At 37.2% G+C, this 20,550-nt stretch overlaps 6 protein-coding genes and 1 long non-coding RNA gene across 12 annotated transcripts; 3 read left to right on the top strand and 4 right to left on the bottom strand.

Moving 5' to 3' along the window:
* Nucleotides 1–85: 85 nt before the first annotated feature.
* On the top strand, nucleotides 86–2,491 carry LOC105684867 (coiled-coil domain-containing protein 174). Its single transcript, XM_012398558.3, has one exon. The coding sequence runs from the start codon at nucleotides 483–485 to the stop codon at nucleotides 2,253–2,255; it is 1,773 nt and encodes a 590-aa protein (XP_012253981.2). The 5' UTR covers nucleotides 86–482; the 3' UTR covers nucleotides 2,256–2,491.
* On the bottom strand, nucleotides 2,256–6,844 carry LOC105684868 (anaphase-promoting complex subunit 7). The gene is made up of 6 exons (XM_048650649.1): nucleotides 5,212–6,844; nucleotides 4,773–5,099; nucleotides 4,300–4,709; nucleotides 3,810–4,224; nucleotides 3,466–3,740; nucleotides 2,256–3,370 (listed from the first exon to the last, which is right to left on the bottom strand). Exons 1-6 carry the CDS (start codon nucleotides 5,278–5,280, stop codon nucleotides 3,136–3,138), a joined length of 1,731 nt encoding a protein of 576 aa, XP_048506606.1. The 5' UTR covers nucleotides 5,281–6,844; the 3' UTR covers nucleotides 2,256–3,135.
* Nucleotides 3,106–13,675, top strand: LOC105684819 (apoptosis-inducing factor 3). Of its 4 annotated transcripts, XM_012398463.3 has the most exons (10): nucleotides 6,710–6,809; nucleotides 6,868–6,900; nucleotides 8,310–8,456; nucleotides 9,191–9,483; nucleotides 9,642–9,978; nucleotides 10,129–10,479; nucleotides 10,537–10,739; nucleotides 11,489–11,705; nucleotides 11,799–12,051; nucleotides 12,947–13,675. In XM_012398463.3, the coding sequence occupies exons 3-10, from the start codon at nucleotides 8,378–8,380 to the stop codon at nucleotides 13,101–13,103; spliced, it is 1,890 nt and encodes a 629-aa protein (XP_012253886.2). In that variant the 5' UTR covers nucleotides 6,710–6,809; nucleotides 6,868–6,900; nucleotides 8,310–8,377; the 3' UTR covers nucleotides 13,104–13,675. The 4 variants fall into 4 exon arrangements, with proteins under 4 accessions (XP_048506581.1, XP_012253886.2, XP_012253887.2 ...); XM_048650624.1 differs by lacking the exons at nucleotides 6,710–6,809; nucleotides 6,868–6,900 and adding an exon at nucleotides 3,106–3,233; XM_012398464.3 differs by lacking the exons at nucleotides 6,710–6,809; nucleotides 6,868–6,900; nucleotides 8,310–8,456 and adding an exon at nucleotides 8,496–8,651.
* LOC105684821 lies at nucleotides 13,574–14,461 on the bottom strand. The gene is made up of 2 exons (XM_012398468.3): nucleotides 14,135–14,461; nucleotides 13,574–13,950 (listed from the first exon to the last, which is right to left on the bottom strand). The coding sequence occupies exons 1-2, from the start codon at nucleotides 14,191–14,193 to the stop codon at nucleotides 13,692–13,694; spliced, it is 318 nt and encodes a 105-aa protein (XP_012253891.2). The 5' UTR covers nucleotides 14,194–14,461; the 3' UTR covers nucleotides 13,574–13,691.
* A 38-nt stretch (nucleotides 14,462–14,499) lies between these two features.
* Nucleotides 14,500–18,658, top strand: LOC105684818 (peregrin). Its single transcript, XM_012398462.3, has 8 exons — nucleotides 14,500–14,761; nucleotides 15,037–15,319; nucleotides 15,436–16,279; nucleotides 16,368–16,667; nucleotides 16,775–16,949; nucleotides 17,033–17,451; nucleotides 17,551–17,964; nucleotides 18,045–18,658. The coding sequence occupies exons 1-8, from the start codon at nucleotides 14,642–14,644 to the stop codon at nucleotides 18,223–18,225; spliced, it is 2,736 nt and encodes a 911-aa protein (XP_012253885.2). The 5' UTR covers nucleotides 14,500–14,641; the 3' UTR covers nucleotides 18,226–18,658.
* LOC125499968 lies at nucleotides 16,660–17,258 on the bottom strand. The gene is made up of 2 exons (XR_007277128.1): nucleotides 17,117–17,258; nucleotides 16,660–17,038 (listed from the first exon to the last, which is right to left on the bottom strand). It is a non-coding gene; the product is annotated as an uncharacterized LOC125499968 (long non-coding RNA).
* Nucleotides 18,245–20,505, bottom strand: LOC105684820 (beta-ureidopropionase). Of its 3 annotated transcripts, none has more exons than XM_048650654.1 (5): nucleotides 19,968–20,505; nucleotides 19,550–19,797; nucleotides 19,076–19,464; nucleotides 18,684–19,001; nucleotides 18,245–18,436 (listed from the first exon to the last, which is right to left on the bottom strand). In XM_048650654.1, exons 1-5 carry the CDS (start codon nucleotides 20,033–20,035, stop codon nucleotides 18,353–18,355), a joined length of 1,107 nt encoding a protein of 368 aa, XP_048506611.1. In that variant the 5' UTR covers nucleotides 20,036–20,505; the 3' UTR covers nucleotides 18,245–18,352. The 3 variants fall into 3 exon arrangements, with proteins under 3 accessions (XP_048506611.1, XP_048506612.1, XP_012253890.2); XM_048650655.1 differs by having other exon boundaries at nucleotides 19,979–20,505; XM_012398467.3 differs by having other exon boundaries at nucleotides 19,990–20,505.
* Nucleotides 20,506–20,550: the final 45 nt, after the last annotated feature.

Genomic DNA, 20,550 nt, shown 5'->3' with positions numbered 1-20,550 from the left:
TGTATGTATACCTATCTACACTCAACGACTCAACGCTATTGGTACCAATTGGTACTAACGTTGACTGAACATTGGTAGTACAACGTTAGTACTAATCTTGTGTCAACGAGTCAACAGCCGCTAGAGCTAGACTAGTATGTAGTCTAGTGAGAGGGCGTAAGGTTCACTCTATCTACTTATGATCTACTCTCAACGCTCTCTATGCCTCTATATAGCACTCTGTAGTAACCCGAAGATGCCCGAAGCATTAGTGATTGTTACCATGTTGTAAATATGGAGGGCTAGAGAAGGTTGTGAAGACCATAAATATTTGACGTATGTACATACGTCTTCTAACCTTTGAATATTGGAAAATAATTTTATTCTCTCACTACTCATGTTAATTTGTCTAGTAAATTAATAGAAGGTTAAAATATACTGATTAAGTGCACGTATCATGAACATAAAGATCTTCAACTGCCTGAGGAATATTCATATTCATCATGAACAATTCTAAAAAAATAAACGTTAATTATTCATCACTGGTCGGGTTAAAAGCTGAACTATTGCGAAAACAAACTGAAGTTAAAGATGCAAAAGTAAATGCAGACCCTATCCTGATACAACCAAAGCATAAAGCAAAGAATCCAAAACCCAGAACTATTAAGTTGGAAATTAAAAAAGAACCTACCGATACCGATGACATCAAGGCTCATAAAAAGTCTAAACTGATGCTAGAAGCTAAAACTAGGCTATATGAGACTTTAAAAAAAACACATAGCAATAAAAATGAACACTTTCTGGTTGACTTTGAGAATAAATCTGAATCAGAAGAAGAATTCATACACTCTGATGACTATGAAGAGACAAACTCTGATCCAGAAGAAGATTGGGTGGAGTATCAGGATTGTTTTGGACGTACTAGAAAGTGTCTGCGACGAGATTTGTCAAGGATGCAAGAAAAAGATGATTTCGTTAAAGAGGAAGTAATGAAAAGATCAGAGGCCACTGTAGATGTGGAGGATACCAGGCCAGCAGAAACTGTCAAAGCTATTCCTAAAGAACCAGAGATCGAAATGATGAGAAGAAAATGGGAGGAACAGACAGCAAAGTTGACTGAAAAGGTGAATATTCATTACCAAGATGTCCTTTTTGACGAAGCAAGAGCCCATGGTGTTGGATATTATGAATTTTCGCAAGATGAAGAAGTGAGAGCTAAACAGCAACTGAACTTAGATGCATTAAGGAAGGAAACACTCCAGAAACAGAAGGAAATGCAGAGACTTAAAGAGTTGAAAGATAAGATGGAGCAGAACAGGTTGAAAGCAGCTAGAATACGACAGAGAATTAGAGCTGGATTACCTCCAGAGCTAGCTGAAGAAGAAAAAATTGAAAGTGACAGCTGTGACCGGAATAATGAAACTGCTACTGAACCTAAAGAAACTCACGAGGCAGAAAAACAAGATACATCTGAGAAAGAAATGATCGAATATAAAGAGAAGAATTCGCTTGTTGAGGTGGAAAATAAGATTAAAGCTTTCGGTGAATTACTAGGGAAAAGACCAGGATGGCGTGAGATGTCACAAGAGGAATGGATTAACAAGCGTCGAAAAGACAGAATTGATGAATTCGGGCCTTTGTACAGAAATTTTAGAAAAGCAGGTCAGTTAGAACCAAAGGACGAGGAAAGCCCCACAACTGTGTCTCAAGATGATACATCAATTTTTCATCCAAACAATACCTCTGATGGTAACACTACAACATGTGGTGATACATCAGGAGATCTGGCAGTGAAGAAACCATATACAGCAGAATTGATTGATGTAGATTCATCGAATAGTAATGATTCTGACTTGATCGGGCCAATACCTCCATGCCCTGAACCACCCATACAACAACCCCAAGTGCAAAAGTCTTTCCCGACACTATCAGATGATGTGAGAACATTGTTATCTAATATTGATTTTTCCAAGCCCCCTCCCCATTTGGACATTGCAAACACTTCGCAGATTTTGTTACCTGGCTCAGATCAAATGGCGCCGACTCCAGTTCCACCCCCAAACCTTACATATTTACCCACGGAATACCACCTTCAAAATTCCATGCCACCTAGTGTTCCAGAACTTGAAGTAACTTTGGGTACACAGCCAAATTACGTACATAATTCGTCACTTAATCCAGGTGATAGGGATTCGGTATCCAACTTGGATGAAGATAAAATAACTGCAGGACTCAAATATTTAAGGGCTAATTTCGAGAAGCAAAAGTATAGCTGATTGAGAGATATCAATAAGTTATTTAATAATAGAATCTTTCTGTTCATGTACATAGCATATTTCAGATTTTCCCATTCATCTTCTTTCCTTTGTTGTGAGAGTTGTTTCAAATCTTTGACTTCTTATATTATTATTTAATTTTTAAGGATATTTTTTCTATTTTGCCTCAGTTTTGATTGTTTAGAAGGATAATGTACTTAGGCATTAAATACATGATTTATTACTGATCAATCAAATACCATTTACTTACTTGTAGTTAAGAGACACATATGATACCAGTAATATCACATATTTCCAAATAACGGCATCTATGTGAAACGGGAAGCTAATTCGCAACTCTAATATTAGCTGTAGTCAGGCTGTTCGTCGGCTGTGATTTATTATCGTCATCCATCAAACACCACATGTTTAGAATTATCGAATGTGAAAACAAAAATCACAAAAGAGTTTTGCTATTCAAATGTAATTTCCTACCGCTTAAGCTATCATCAATGATTGGTGGGAGCATAAACAAAAATTTATCACAATGCTTTATGCATTGTCATAGTGTGTTACCTGTTCGTAAAGCATAGTTCACACCGTAAATCAAGATTCTATCTAATTCATTAACAATTTTATACAATTTCATTAATATTCATTAATATGAATTGAATCACAGTTATTCAAATACTTTTTTAGTCCTAGTAAAGATTCAGAAGCCCTGGTAGAATTATCAGACTGAGATTATACAACTGGTGTTGCTAAGTGTTGATGATGCTAGTTTTATTCCAGAAATGAGAATTTACCTCTATAAGATCGTAGAATGAACCGCAAACATACAATACTCGATACAAGATTTCGTCCTTCTTTCCAGATGCATGCTAGTTCAATTGACTGTGAATCACAAGTTACCCTGTTGACTGTTTGCCTCCAAGTCCATATCAGACCAAACTTCTTCTGTTTCACTTTCATCGGCTGCCTCATCGTTATCCGTATCTGGTAAGCCGTCTCCAACGTCATACGTTGCATCCGCATGTTCGTCACCTACTGACATGTAATAAGTTGATTCCAATTTTGTGGAAGTGCTGTCTAACCGATGTAGTCCTTCCAGAGCGCGTCTATTATGTGGATCTAGACTGGAACAGTAACATGCAAAAATCCAATGAGATCAGCTAGTTTTATAGTAATGAGGGATCAAATCAATAAGATAAAGTAGGAAGTTCACACTTACTTTAAGGCAACGGCATAATGGTCCAAAGCTTTCTCTTGATTGTGAACTCTAGCCCATAGATCACCCAACATTTGATGGAATTTTGAAGTAGGTTGTAACTCGACTTGTCTTCCAAGTAATTCAATGGCTGCTTCTAAATTCATTTCTTGCTCATATATTTCAGCAAGCAAATAAACCGCTGGTAAAAATGATTCATCCTGACTTAAAGCTTTCTCCAATAAGTTTTTTGCCTTGCCAACTGATACTGGATCTTTCATTAACACTGATGCATACAGCTAAAATACAATTATGTTAATGTATTGGTCAAATCATACGTCGGCATCTTTTCATAAAGAGAATAATACCGTTAGAGCTCGAGGTGTATGTCCAAGTAATTTGCAGCCTGTACTGGCAATATTGAGAGCTTCTCTTAGCCTATGCATTCCGATGTAGCAATCCACAAGGCCTTTATGTGGTTCATATCTATGAGGTTTGAGTAGTGCAGCTTGTCTAAAATGATGTAATGCCTCCTGATACTTCTTTTGTTCTATGAGAACATTTCCCCATAATATAATGGCCTCAATACTACATGGGTCTAAATTCTGTGCTTGAACAATTAGCGTGCATGCTTTACTGAATTTATGAGCAGCATAAAGGGCATAAGCCATAGCAATATATAGTTCAGCTGTGTATTCTGAAGTCTGAGTGATGACCGGTATTAATTTTTCTAACTCTTTTATATTTTGTGTCTTGTACAAAACAGCAGCATATATGTCCAGGCTGTAAAAAGTATTGAAATGAAATATTCTGGTTGCAATGAACATATATTTTTACCAGACAGCAAATGAAATAAACCCTTTAGTGAAATCTGGTTCTATCGTCCTAGCTCTTCGTAAGCAGGCCAAGGCATTTTTGTTGTCACCAGCAAAGTAGTAGCATTCTCCCATTGTTGTCAAGAGTGTCACATTATCTTTGAGAAAATTAGCATTGTCCAATGACCTGAATGAGGTAATAGCATGGTTGTATTCTCGATTGTGGACATGGGCATGCGCTTTAATCCACATATTCAGCCATTCCAGACTCGGAACACTAGTAATAGAATTGACAATCATGGAATTAACTTCAATTCCCTTAACCCCTAGGGCAAGGAGACCTTCCACTGCAGATAAAGCCAGTGGACATTCTCGTAAAACCTCTTTATACGATGCAATTGCTGACCGTTCCATTCCTTGTTTTTGAAACATTTTTGCCAGGGCCATATTAACCTGAAGAACATTTAAGAGTATGAGTGCATGAAAGAAGGGCTGTGTGAAAAAGAATGTGCCTACTTTAGCTGATCTCTGCTTGCCAGGTATCCCCTGTAATACTTGTAGTGCTTCTTGAGTATTCTTTAGTTGAACCAGGCATAAATGAATTTGATATTTGATATCGATGTCGGACATGATTTCCTTCTGTCCTTCAGGTGGGGGTTTGGTAGCACCCTTAGATTTCAAAAGACTTTTTCGAAATTGCAGTGATTTTTTATACAGTGATTCAGCCTTTCGATACTTGGATAGATGAAAATATGAATCTGCACAGTGGACGTAAGTAAGGAATCTAGCCTGTGCTGGTAATAGTTCACTGTTATGATCACTCAAAGACAGAACAAAATTTGCCTGGAAATAATAATGGTGACATTTCACAACCGGAGATTAAACTTAACCCTTTTTCGATGAATTCGAGGTTTTTTTTGTTCTTTGGAACATTGAAATAATAAACTAAACTTACTAGGGCAATAACATTCGAATACAATTCTTGATCGTATAAAATTTTTATCTGTTCATACAAAGTCGACATTTTTAGAAATAACCAAAGAAACGCTATTTTGACAGCAGCTCGTTTTGTGTACAAGCACACTAACCACAATGGTACACTTTTGAGTACACTAGGGTACACTCTACGCTGTCGTAGTGTAGAACTTTGACGTCATGACGTCATCGATGATCGCTCGCGGTCGTCGGCGGTATCTGTCAGCGGTAATTTTGAACAGTCCACCCCAAACGAATAACTAATCATCAGCGTTGACTGAAGATTAATCAATGTCATCAGTCGTTGATAATCATCAGACAATGCATACAAATTGTAGTTGTTTCCTAGTCAGCATATGCTTTAAAAATATTCAATTTTGCATTAAATTCAGCATTACCGACGTAATCATTTGCGAATGTGTGCCAAAACAGCAGCGAACACTTTATGAACCTCGCTTATCACTATAGATATAACTTATCGTGCTTATAAAATGTAATTAAACCGAAAAAATTTTTGAGAAAGCGTCAGCTTATGCGTCATGTTAAACGTTTCTGATCTCGTTTCTGATTGAATCTATTCTCGGAAACGGTGCTGCGACACGTTATCGGCCTTCCATGTATTCATATTTAATATAAAGTCGATTGTAAATGTTGTAAGAGTATTGATCTTCAGTTAACGCCTTCATATTTGAGACCTCTATACTATCGTTGACTGAAGATTGAAAGACAATTTTCAGCCAACGATACTGTGACGAGGAATCAATCATTCTTCGCTCTAGACAATGTCTACACGTTTTAGATATACAGATAAACTATAACCGACACGTACTAATCAGATAAGCGTACATTTTTTTTTAAATATCATAGATATATTGAACTATATTCAGCTCAGTCGTTTTATTATTTGCCTAAAGTTCAATGCTTAATAATTATTATATGTGCATTGTAATTTTTCCGAGATACGTGAAACGTGGAATCTAATAAAATACAAAAACTTCGGAATTAGTTCTTGTATTGTTTGAAGTACAATTTTCAATCTGTGCATATATTATACACAATTGTCATGATCTATAATTTAAAGCTACATTCCTTTACTTTGTGAAAGATTTCATTTCAGACTGGCAATAACTATCATAAAATAATATTTAATTCGCTCGAAATAACTTAAAGAAAACTTGTACGATTAAATAAAGTCCCATATGGAATCCCATAATATGATATTTGATGCAATACAATTTGGGCAGGTTCTGTAATAATTATGCAAATGATCATTATTCGTGAAACGCATGAAGTTTTTGTTAATACTTATGAAGTTGAAAAACGTTCTGGAATCATCATGAGCTAACGTTAACTGTAATTTATCGATCTTCAACTATACGTTACGATATAGATGCAGTAGGCATATGTATACACACATATACTGGCTCAGATGTTAATGAACCATAGTCGAGAATTCCAGAAATCTGTACTCGCTCTAGCTTACAATTAGACCTAAACTAGAAACGAATAGTAGTAGAAATAAAACGCATGGTGATCGGTGCCAGTCTAAATTTTGCAGCGACAAGGCCGATAGCCGCTGTAAGTATGTGATCCTTTCTCTTTCAAGGAAGTTGAGATATCTCACTCTCAGTTTCAGTCAGTTCCAGCCGGGTATCGTGCGGTGTAACAGGTGGGCTTAACTTACATTCAACACATATTATTTAAATACCACAGTTCTTATTAGCGTGCCAAGACAAAAAAAATGTTAATAACGGTAGCAATAATTCTCACATTATTACATTTCGTGATAGAGAAGAAGATAATATTGACAATAGTTCATTGAGATGTTGAGAAACCAAATTATGTCAACACCATCTACAGAAATCTGTGTCAAATTTTATTCAAAGCTGACTTTCGGTTCTTTCTTTTTAATTCTTTTTTAACACCATTTTTTATACACGCGTAATGCAAATATTGACAGAATATATTACGGTGAGAGGATATCGCGTCGTTGATAATTTCTTATTGATGAGCCAGCTTTGATAGGCGTGTTATAATGTATCTCAATATTTCTCAATATTTATAAATAGACAGATTAACATGAGATACAATCAACCGTTATTATAGTGTTTCGTATACGATTTTCACCAATTTTTTTTTCCTTCCCTGAAATCGGTCAAGTTTCCGGCGTTGAATAAACATTCATGTAGTTGAACCGCAGTAATTGTTTACTAGATTTATAAAATGTTAAACCGCAGAGATAGTTATGAATCAGAAACAACTTTTACGTTAGAATAGATGATAGATATTGATAATGTCCTTGCTGGTTTACGATATCATATAAAAACATATGAAACCAACAATTATTCATACAAAATATGTAGTCGTCATAGTACATTAATATTTCCATTGCATAATCACTTTTATCTATGTCTGTACGGGTTGTTCCGATTTCTTTTTAACCCGTTTATAAATATTTTCTAGACTAGCCGATAGAAAGAGAAGTTTTAGTTGAAGCTCTTTGATGAAAGAAGCCGGCGATGTCAGATAAGAAAGTACGCAATAATTACGGATTAGTAATGTATTTCATCAGATGTCGGGACACATCCGTGAATGTAATTATGTACCCTGATCGAGAAAGCAAAGTGTCCGAACTTTTACGCCATTAAAATGAACGAAAACAGAAAAACCAGCTCATACCTTCAATACCTCTTACACCTGCGCAAAGGAGTTCGAAATTATTACTGCGCAATCTTATATTTTCAAAACACATCAGTTTCAAAGTTGTCTAGTATCATACCAATTTATTCGATTTTCGACGCGAAATTGATGACTCTGTTAGTTATCGGGAAAACGCAGTCAAATTGTTACCGCTAAAACTGACTCAACCAAATAATTATCTGACCTCACCGATGCCAATTTTACAGCGCTAATTTTGTTCTAAATTCAAACTCACGATCTTGTGTTTTTGAAATTTGATTTTATATTCCCGCTGAGTCAGAGATATTTGAGTGGGTTTTTCGAAATGGGACACACTATGTATTTGTTTTGATATACTATAATCTATTTTGTGGTTTTCTTCGCGCATGTTACTAATAGGCCCACATTCAACGCCGGCGATCCGCATATCTATACAAAATCAAATCGTATCAACGAATGAGAAGAAAATGGGTGCCAAATGTGGTAAAACCTTTTCCCCCAGCAAAGCACAAAAACAAAGTGGGGAGAAGTCACCGACGAAGAGTAGTAAGTAGTAATAATAATTTGATTATAATTTAATACGCTGAACATAATCCAAGAGAAAGGACGTGTTCTAATTTTGAACTACGTTTCCAAACTTCGTTTTTTCTTCATCACACAGCAACGAAAAAATACGCGATAGAAAATTCGGGAAGTCTCTGATAAAAAGTGTAATAATTATGACTTCGAAAGAATTTGAAAGTAAGTTCAAAGAGAATAATTCTCTCATTTTTTCATTCTTTCACATTCGAATCAGCAATGAAATGATCAGAAAAATACAAATACACCATACAATACCTATAAGAATTTGATTCAAATTCTGACAGGTGTCAGCTGATCAAGCAGACGCCAAAATATTTCCGTCACATTCAATTTTTTAAATTGCCATCGGTCAATTTAAAAGGATTCCTCGTTTTGAATTCGTGCATTACTTTTCAATTTACTTGGAATACTCAATAATGACCGATAAAAAACCAAGTGGAAATAGCTTGACAAAAAATGAAAATTGTACATCATGTAACAAGCCAATAAAACCAAATCCCCGAGAATCGTATAATGTGGCAAGTTGTTGTTGCTCTTGTGAGTTATCGTGATGACAGTTAAACCATTCAGTTTTACATGATTTTTAAAATATATCAGAAAGAATTTAACCTTGACGTAAATCAAAATCACTCATTTCATGATGCAATGGTTAAGTTTTTTTGAATGAATTAGATAATAATCATTTTGTTATACTTTAGGTAAATCTATGGATCTAGACTATGTCGAAGGAGTCGTTTGCAATGAAAACGACATCAAGGACAATGAGATGAAATTATTACCCCTAGGTGAAGATGGTGGTAAAATTCTACTAATTAAACAGGACGGGGAACTTCATGCCGTAGGAACGAAATGCTCGCATTACGGCGCTTTGCTTAGTACCGGTGCCCTAGGTCAGGGTCGAGTCAGGTGTCCATGGCATGGAGCCTGCTTTAACATCAAAACTGGAGATATAGAAGACTATCCTGGCTTAGATTCATTGCCATGCTACAATGTGAGTTGTCCATTATGACATATCATGACATATTCTAAACTTTTATCATTTGGACAGTGGTAAAAAGTGTCTATCATAGATATTAATATAGATACTGCATATTCAAGTGTAACGAGCATTTGTAAAATGGCAAATTTTCATCATACTCATACTTACAGGTATCTGTAAGCAATAATGGAGATGTTAAAGTAAGAGCTAAGCGCAAGGAACTGGAAACCAACAAGCGTACCAAGCAAATGGTTGCATTCAAAGCAGAGAGTGCCAAGACAGTTGTAATTGTCGGAGGAGGTCCAGCAGGTGCAACTTGCGCTGAAACTCTGCGACAAGAAGGTTTTACTGGTCGTATCGTCATGGTTTGCAAAGAATCTGCTCTTCCATACGACAGACCCAAGGTTTCCAAAGTGATTGATGGAACCATTGACAAACTCCTATTAAGGTCCCAACTCTTTTACGATGAACATAACATTGAAACTCTGCTTGGAAATCCGGCTATCGGTAGGTCAAAAATTCTCCTCATGAACAATTGTAAGGTGTATGTGTTGCTGGAATTCTGAAATCAATACTCTTCTCTACTCTGAAGATACTCTAAAAATATAAACAATTTACATTTCACTCTCTTGAACACTTTTTTTTTGTCGCTTCCAGGGCTGGATACAAATCGGAAAATTGTGAAGCTAAGCACTAATGAAGACTTAGCTTATGATCATTTGTTCATTGCAACAGGAGGTGTTGCAAGATGGCCTGATGTACCTGGCGTTGACCTAGCCAATATATTTGTTATGCGAGAATTTACTGATAGTGCCGCTGTCTATGCCCAGATAGGTTCTGAGAAGCATGTTGTAGTCTTGGGACTTGGTTTTGTTGGAATGGAAGCTGCTGCTTATTGTGTTGGCAAATGTGCATCAGTCACAGTAGTCGGCCGGGATTCAGCACCCTTCAAGGCTGTTTACGGTGAAGAAATCGGATTGAGGATCAAACAAGAATTTGAGCAGAAAGGTGAACACCCTGAACGATTATAGGAGCTGAATTTTGAATAATCCTATTTCTTCCAAGGTGTTCGATTCATTCTGGATAACACGATCGCTCGATTTATACCAAAGGATGATGGAAAAACTCTAAATCAAGTTGAACTGAAAGATGGAACATACCTCGAGTGCGATATGGCTATTTTAGGAATTGGCTGTACATTCAGTACGGACTGGCTGAAAGAAACGCAGTTGCAACTTCGTCCTGATGGTACCATAGCTACAGACAAGGTATTGCATTATTATTTGAATATAAAACTCAATCTTATGAAACTTGTAAGGCAGATGAGGAGCCAGATGTGAAAAATAAAAGCGTCACTAATGGTAAGAAAGATGCGAGGAGTAAAAAAAAAGCATTAGGTAAACGGAAATCTAAGGTAAAAACCATATGAACCAAATGAAAACCATAAATTCAGTTAATACAGAAGTTACGTTACATCATCAATTACTAATCCAATATCTTAGGGAGATAGTACAGTGGCTTTCAAAAAACTACCAAAGGTCAGTAAAAATTTTTAGTCATCTGCAAAGTCAATGGTACAGCAGTTTATGTAATTAGAATCAATTTTTTTTTTTTTTTCCTCTACTATAATCGCCAATTGAATTTCTGAAAAAGTCGCAATATCAATGAAATATTCTTGAATTCGTGATACTAGGATAATGAAACGCACTTCAAAGTTGTAGCTCAGAGGTCTATTGCTGAGCAAATCGCACAGGTATGTCTAACAAAGAAAAACGTTTATATAAAATTAGTAAAAAAAACTATTAATGGTAATAGAAAGATGTCCCAATGAAAGAGATTGAGCTACACAGAGATGGTAGTGTTCTAGTAGACAAGGTAATATATCGAATCTTATAATCCAAAACCTACAATGCATTGCTGGTTGGCTGGTAGTAAATTTCAATTGTGAATTGTTAAAAGTAGCTCAACAGTATAGTAGTAGTTCAATAAATCATTGGCAAAATTCATTTTCTTGCAGTACCTGCAAACAAATGTTGAAAACATATATGCTGGTGGTGACATTGCATACGCTCCCGTGTTCAGTTCCAAAGATTTGCCGGCAGCCATAGGACATTATGGACTGGCACATTACCATGGGAAAATTGCTGCGTTGAATATTTGTGGAAAAGAAACCCCATTGAGAGCAGTGCCATTCTTTTGGACTATGTTATTTGGGAAAAGTTATCGATATGCAGGTGAGTCATAACAGCTTCCTTTCTCAATGTAGTTAATGGTGTGCATGTAAGAATTTGATAGCCACATAACATGATGAATAAATTATTTTGTAGGACATGGTAGACCAACTGGAATAAAGATTCTTGGTTCATTAGAAAATTTCAAGTTTTTTGCTTACTATTTCAAAGCTGGCAAAGTAATAGCTATGAGCAGTGTAGGCAGAGATCCAATAGTAGCAGATTTTGCAAATCTATTGTACCAAGGACGAGAGTTGACAGAAGAAGAAGTGGAAAATGACCCATTTGGTTGGATGACGAACAAACCGAAAGATTTGCTACCAGCAGCCTCTGCATCAGAAAATAAGTCGTAAGAAATTGATTCTTAAAGGGTGGTCAAACACAATTTAGTTCATAACTGAAAATAATATGTATACACAAAATCTGTCAATAACACATCTATACATTTAGAAAAGTACATTACTCTATGAAAATTGTCAAAAGTTACATGATCTGTTCACGCAGTCGTAGAACTTGCATTATAAAAATCATTAGCTTTTAAAGAAACTATCAGCAATTGATCAGAAAGCCTAATTTGTACCAAATTGGATATTAATGAGACTTTTGACAGCTCTTGTAGTGTTTATATCTTTTCATAATAAGAAATTAATGGTGCAGAACACGTGAACATACTTTTAATATCTTGTCTTACAGATAGAATTGAAAATGATCTTTAAATGTTACAGCCAGTATTAATTTTCAAACATATATATAATAAATTATGAGCACAATTGAACAGGGACGAATACTTCCCAAGCATTATTGTCAAAATCCTTTTTCCAGCCAGAATATTTTATGAAAGATGTGATCGATTATTGACTTTCAAATTTAGTCGGAAATATCACAATTGCATCTACATTAAATGCAGGCAGAACAACTTTGTTGAAGTTGAAATATCCCAATAAACCACTAGCATTGAAATTTATATTTTAGATATGTATACAGCACAATTCCAGACACAAATCTTCACGTTATGAAAGTAAAATAACTGTGTCTTATTTTGTAATTGAGAACCCATTTTGTAACATGTACAGAAAGTGTAAAAATAATTAATTGGGGCCTTCAGTTAAATGTCCGTTCATAGTTATCATTAAAGAATTGTACATCTTTTATAATTATTATATTTTGTTAATCATTCATCAATATTTTGTGAACGAAATATTCATAATATTATTTTTTATAAAACATACGCGTACTTGTTTTAGGAATGGGTTGGGTCTTGGAAATCTATTGAGAAGAAATTACCACACACATCCAATAGTTCCACAAAACGTTAGACAAATCAAGAATAGTATAAGCCATGTACGTCATGTTAAGCAGATTAGTACATACTTTCGTATGACTAAAATCCTTGTTCTCTAAACGCCCAACATCAACTGGCTGAATGGAGAATAGCAGCAAACTATCAATGTACTTGGAATATGATTTAAAAAATTTTAAAACTTTCCACTTCCATTGATAATTCATGTTTACTCAGGAGTTCATAAAACAATGCTATACCGTACTGGCAAATTCCAAGCATACTGTGGTCAGTTACATAAAATTTATCACACGGAAAAACTGAGTAATTCAATTGGTATTATGGACTCTCTCTTTTGCCTCTGAATTGTTTTCAAATTAAAACACAGTACTGAAGCATAATAAACCGTGTTCTTTGAAAGAAATTGTTGTACACGGATGAATGGTAGTGTTTATGGCTCCTCTGATAAGTGAGTTCATTTGTCATGCTAATTTTGATTAATTAGAATGCTAACTAAAATATACTTGGAGATTTTGAAAAAATATTGTTAGGATATGGAAGTCTAGAGAAAAATATCATTATACAAGAATCGTTCTTCTTAATGTATTATAATTGAAATATTACTGTACATATTGTTTGTTCATCTGCTGTAAGGTAAACAGAGCATTAACAACTCTAAAGTATCTATCAAAGATCATGTTTTATCACTTTCAATCCCAAGTTTCACTTGTCTGTAAATGCATAAGTCTATCCTTTAGGGTTGTTGTTCTGGAAAACTTATCAATCTTAAGCTGTTTCAAACCTTCCATTCTCTTTTCAGGTTTGCCGTAAGCTGTTGCGTGGCCATATGACTGTTCTACCGTTAAATAAGGGTGACGCAGGAATAGCATATTTTGCTCCTCCAATTCGTAGTCCCATCGAAGTTGCTTAAGGCTTTTCTCATCAACTTGTTTCACTAGCCGATTTTTTCTAAACAGAAATCGTTACTTGGTAAGTACCTATGTTGGCGTGGAGTGAAGTTCCGAATCAAGACAGTGGATCAGCCAATTTTGACATTTGCCATAAAGACTGATTACCTATTAACACAAAACTTCATAGGGATCGAGTTCGGAGGTTAGTCTATTTGTACAGAAAATATCAGTCAATTTCTTACCCTCTGAAGATATGACCATTGGGTAGCTTTTTTCGCAACAAAATCGCAGTAAGCCGCATTTTTTTCTCTTAACTCACTGTACTATTGGTGTATATCAAAAGTTCTTCTGAAGCTGGTTTTCTAGAAAAACCACTAATTAATTAGTGCTAGCTTGGTGCTAGAGTACAGGCAAGCGATTCAGGTCTGGAACTATTCATATGTCCATGGTCTGAAATTCGCTGATTGGCGCTGATCAACGCGTTATTTTGCCCGAACTGGTAATGTTACAAATAGTTATGTTTAACGGAGCGCTGTTCAAGTCATCAGGCCTAATCAGGCCACTGATCTAGTGTAGAGATCAGTGAATCAGGCCCATAGTGGCGCGTGGCGCTGTCGGCGGTAAAAGCGCGTTAACTCATAACCCTCGCTGCAAAGCTCGTTTTCATTTTTTTTCCTACCCTGGCATAAACAAGCAGTTGACGTTTACACGCGTTGGATTTCAAATGATTATCAAATCATAATTCAAGTATGAACACCCCTCAGAGTAGCAAGAAGAAAGGAAGGAACAGAATAGGCGCTCCTGGGGATTCTGCTGTACCAGGCGATTCGGAAATCCTAAGTCCACAGGAGGCCGCGCGATTTGTTTTGGTGCGTTTGTGCTGTACTTCCTTTCGAATACATGTTATTTGTTAATTGATGATGTCAATTTTGAATACTGATAGTGCCATTGAGTTTAGTCACAGATATCTACAGTTTGACCATACATTTGTTCAATTCACTATTTTCTTGTTTGGGTATTTTGTTACAGAGTAATAACTGAAGGATAATACTAATACATGTTATAACTATTCTATTACGAACTAAAATCTCTGAAACATTTCTCGTCGAATTTTACTCTAACTATCTAATTTTCACTCTCACAGGTGCATTCCATCGGAGAAGAAGGAAATAAGTCGAATCAGCTTGCAATATCTGAAGCTATTCCCATTGTTTCTTCTGAAGAATTTGAAGCAGATGAGAAAAATCCTAGCCATAAGAAAAATGCTTCAATGATTGATAAAGACAGAGAGGAAAAGGCGATACTTAGCTCATTGCCAGTTGCCACGGTTAAAGCATTAGATGGCTACGAAGGACAAATTGGAGAAGCTGAACCCCTTCCAAACTCATACGTTCGATTCATGGAACGCAGTGGGGAAGAACTTGATGGTAGTGTACAGCTCACAAGCATCTAATATACTGTAAACTTTAATTACCGTCGGTTGTTTAAGCCATAGTCAGGTAGTATTTTGAGAATTCCACATAGATAACAAGTCGTTTTTCAGGTGAGGTCGAATATGATCTTGATGAAGAGGACTCTGCATGGCTGGCGATTGTTAATGAACGTCGTGCCGCGGCGGGACTTCAACCACCTTTAGCAGCTGACATATTTGAGTTATTGATGGATCGATTGGAAAAAGAGTCCTATTTTCAGCAACAAACAAATGGAGGAGGAGGTGTTGCAGCGGATGAAGATGCCGTTTGCTGTATCTGTATGGATGGCGAATGTCAGAACAGCAATGCAATCCTGTTTTGTGACATGTGCAATTTGGCTGTCCATCAAGACTGTTACGGAGTGCCTTATATACCCGAAGGGCAGTGGCTCTGCAGAAGATGCTTACAGAGTCCATCTAGAGCTGTAGATTGCGTCTTATGTCCCAATAGAGGTGGAGCATTCAAGCAAACAGATCGTCCCGCAACATGGGCACATGTAGTTTGTGCCCTATGGATCCCAGAGGTGCGATTTGCCAACACAGTATTTCTAGAGCCGATAGACAGCATAGAAAGTATTCCATCTGCACGTTGGAAGCTGACGTGCAGTGTTTGTAAGAGAAGAGGTGCAGGCGCATGCATACAATGTCATAAAAGCAGCTGTTATGCAGCGTTCCATGTTACATGTGCCCAACAAGCTGGACTTTGTATGAGAATGCGTACCGTACAGCCAGCCAATGGAGAACCAATGCTTGTGCAGAAGACAGCGTACTGCGAGGGGCATGCGCCACCAGATTATCAGCCTTCCAATAATCCAGCCGATGCCCGACGACGAGCTATAGCTAACAAGAAGAGTTCCTCAGCGCCAGTTATTTCGATCCCCACTATTCCACCTGAACGAATACGTGAAATTGCTAGGTAAGAAGAAAGGAGGTGTTATGAGGAAATTTTGTTTCGATGAGTTAGTTTGAAATTAACAATTACTATATTTGATAATACTTAATAGTCTAGCTGAAGGCTTACCTAAAAAGAGCCAGCTGATACAAAGGCTGATAGCTTATTGGACTCTGAAACGTCAATTTCGAAATGGGGTACCTCTTCTGAGGAGGCTTCAGAGTTCGCATCCACATTCCCGCCCACCAATATTAGGAGGTCATTTATCACCACCAGCCGATGGTGAGCTGAGGGGGGAACTTTATCGTCAACTTAAATATTGGCAATGCTTACGTCAGGATTTGGAGCGTGCAAGACTTCTTTGTGAACTAGTTCGGAAACGTGAAAAACTTAAGAAAGAGTTATTCAAAGTGTGAGTAAGCTTTAATTTGATTCTATCTGTAGAATGTAGAGTACAAATTACGTAGTTCAATCCAATTTTCAGTGAAACAAACCATAATTCATACTCTTTCATTATAGAAAGGAGAAGTGTATGTGGTATGAGCTTCGTCCACTGGAAAGTGTGCTCAGATCACTTCTGGAGGGGATCAAATCCAGGGATACAAATGATGTATTTGGTCAACCAGTTGATACTGAACAAGTAACAGATTATCTCGACATAGTATCACACCCCATGGATCTATCCACAATGCAGGTATGAATTAGTTCAATTCATTTGTAATAGATAAGTTGCTTCATCTACTATTCTGATCTTCTGATATTGTTGCTCTAACATAGGCGAAGCTAGAAAGACAAGAATATGATAGTATCGGAGCATTTGAAGCTGACTTCAACTTGATGGTGAAAAACTGTCTTGCTTACAATCGAAAGGATACCATGTTCTATCGAGCAGGAGTTAGAATGCGTGAGCAGGGTGGGACACTCATCGAACAAGCTCGCAAGGACCATCCTGAATTTAATCCTGTTGTTGAAGTAGAATCGACAGCTTCTAAATTTCGGAAACGAGAAAGAACTGGTCGAACTAGAGGTGACTCCGAATCACAAACTGGCGAAAGGGAAACAGGTGGAGGTGGAGTTAATCGGCGCACAGCTGTACTGTTTACGCGAAAGGCCAGAGCTCGCGCAAGCAGAAGTGGTGTCCCTACTGCATCCGAAGGGGAACAGAAAAAACAAGGAGACAGTTTCAGGGTCTACAGGTGAGTTAAACTGTTCATCAATATTCTCACCCATGAATTCTTTTGTGGGCGATAAAAATCGTAGCGGAATTCTCCTCAATGATTCATATATTAACCCAGGAGTGGTGTAATGGATAGCGATGGAGGAGAAGCAGAAAGTCAGTCTTCTAGCTGCAGTAGTTGTTCGACGAGTCGATCGTCGAGCCCAGACGTTGAAAAGAAAGATGCTGACACAGAGGCTGAAAAAGAATTGGAAGCTGAGAAAGAAAAGAGTGCCGAAGAAGAAGAAGAAGGTGAAGAAGAAGTTGATGAAGAACCAGAAGATGATGATCGATTGGAGGCTCTACAGCTCGTGTGGGCAAAGTGCCGAGGCTATCCTTGGTATCCTGCTCTGATCATAGATCCTGGTACGCCTAGAGGAACCGTACACAAAGGTGTACCTATTCCAGCACCCCCTGATGACGTACTTGCACTTGCAGCTAATTACAAGGATCCAGTTTTTCTTGTTTTATTCTTTGACACAAAACGTACCTGGTCAGTATACCTTTCCTGATTTATTTACGGTATTCAAAAGATTTTTTCTAATTCGTGTTGGCTCACTAACATTTTTATAGGCAATGGCTACCTGGTGAAAAGTTAGAAAAATTAGGAGTATCAAAAGAGGTGGACGAAGGGAAATTAATAGAATCTCGAAAACCAGCGGACAGAAAAGCGGTGAAAAAGGCATATCAAGAGGCACTGCATTACCGTAAGCAAACTCATAACTCTACTGTTGCTGCGGCGTCACCCGTGTGACAATTTTTAATTCACAGCCTTTGGAAATACGTATTTATTTTTAAAATAATTGAGAACTTCATGTATTTATGATCAATGTACAACTTTGTGCAACTGAACATATTAAAGATGGGTCACTCTAGTAGCCTCATTCGCGTATTATATGTGGCTTGTAGTCAGATTTGACTACCTCTGCAAGTTCACGAGCATATAGGTCCAGTCTTTGAGTCATCTGAAATTTTGTAACAAACTTTACAAACAAGGTACCTACTTAAGAATTTACACTACGTGTACCACGTACAATTTTATACGATAATATGACTAGAGTTTCAAGTTATGTAAATCAATAACAGAGAATATCTATATAATGAATTTAAGGTATACTTTGTGTTTGAAATTGGAGATAGGCAATGTAGAGTTTTTGTTATCGCCCAATACAAATTTTGAAACGTAATCTTCTAACTTTATTCAAGTCTCACCCTGAATCCCCAAGAATCTTTGCTCTGGCGACAAAGATTGAGATCTAGCTCAGCAACAAGAAGACCATCGCGATGACGGCTGAGTCCAGGTGTCCTACTTCCATCTGGGGCAGCTACATAACTTGACCCATAAAAGTGACCAAAGTCTTTGTGAGCAGGACGGCCATCCCCAGATGTAAAGGCGTTGGGAAAAACTTCCGTACCAACCCGGTTTATAGCACAAGTGTAGTAGCTATTTGCTATAGCTGCATTGCGGGCCTCAATTGGCCATAGTGGCTCAGAAAGTAAGCCTACCGTGGCAGAAGGGTTGAATACTACCTATTAATTTTTACACACGATAACTCTTCAGATGTCCTCTATTTGACATGTATGTACATATCATGTGCACACACCTCGGCTCCGTTTATGCCAAACATCATCCAATTTTGTGGATGGTGACGCCCGTAACAAATATTGATTCCAATTTTACCAAACCGTGTCTCAAAGACAGGATGTCCCGTATCACCCTCCATGTAATACGTTGATTCGTTGAAGTCTCCGACGCGTGGAATATGATTTTTTCTATGTTTTCCAATAATATTACCATCTGAACCGATTACTACACATGTGTTCCATATCGTGTCACCTTTATCACTATCCCGTTCCAGAATAGGTGAAATTATTACCATATTATAGCGCTGTGCTAACTTTCGAAGCAGCTCACTGCTAGGTCCAGTCAAAGCGTCTTCTGCAAACTCACACCATGGCTTTTTCTCCCGTGTGCAAAATGCAAATGGCATCGCTGTAAACTCCCAATCATTTAGAATTGTAGTATTAACCATTTTACTAGCTGCGAGGCTGAAAATTGTTTTGAATCCCACACTCACGCCATGCTTCTTGAAGGCAAAGTATATTCACACCGCATGAAGCTGCTTCTGTCACATATGCTGTGATTTTCTGGTATATGGCTTCTCTTTGGTCTTTTACAGGGCTTGTAGTTGGTAATACAATAGAATGTTGTATCAAACCGACTCTGATGATACGAGGCGGTCGCAGCTGTTCTTTAGAAGCATCAAATTTCCATCCCTGAACCTCGAGATCCTGATTGTTGTCAGAATTTGCAAAGGCCAATTTCCTATTTGCATGATTAACTTAGTTAGTAAATGAATAATTCAGTCTCCGGCATGATTAACAGGGCAGACTAGCAAAAATTGTCATTTAAACTTTGGTACATCCTTTACCAATAGGTTGTATAAACTTAAAAGTAACCCAACAAAAACACAAATACAAATGAGAATGACCTACATTTTCCATACATCATACTCACTCCAGTTCTCCTCCATATAAAATTCTTTTGACTTCACGTAGGTCATCTTCTGGTATATGTTTACTCAATATATCTTCCAACGTACGAGATTCCATTTTATGAAAAGAATTCAACTAAACACAAATTCTCAAATGAAAGAAGAGTATGTATTCAGTGACGTGTACAAACCCAATATGAAGTGGATCAAAAGTCTCAAATGCCACTAATATGAGAATTTTTTTGGTTTTTTTTTTATGGTGGCGGACCAACCGGGACACGAATAACGAGCAACCCGAATATTTATTGCCGAACCCACTGCCGCGCGATAAGAAACTGACGCGTTTCAGCAGTGTCGTCTCACTGAAAGTAAACGGTGAATGAGCCTTTGCTCTTTGGTGTGCCCCATTTATAGTCGCTACTGATTGAGCATTTAATGATACACAAACGTTCAATTGAAAGCACTTGTGGAATCGGTAATAATACATACACAACTTTACTTGACATAATAAAACGTTGAATCAGGATAGATACTGTCAAACAGCTCTGATCGGCTAATCTTGTAGATAATAGATTTTTCAGACT

The sequence above is a fragment of the Athalia rosae genome, chromosome 2, assembly GCF_917208135.1.
Source record: "Athalia rosae chromosome 2, iyAthRosa1.1, whole genome shotgun sequence".
Classification (NCBI taxonomy): domain Eukaryota; kingdom Metazoa; phylum Arthropoda; class Insecta; order Hymenoptera; family Athaliidae; genus Athalia; species Athalia rosae.
The sequence above is the reverse complement of the archived record's forward strand: the minus strand, read 5'-3'. Positions and strand labels throughout refer to the sequence as shown.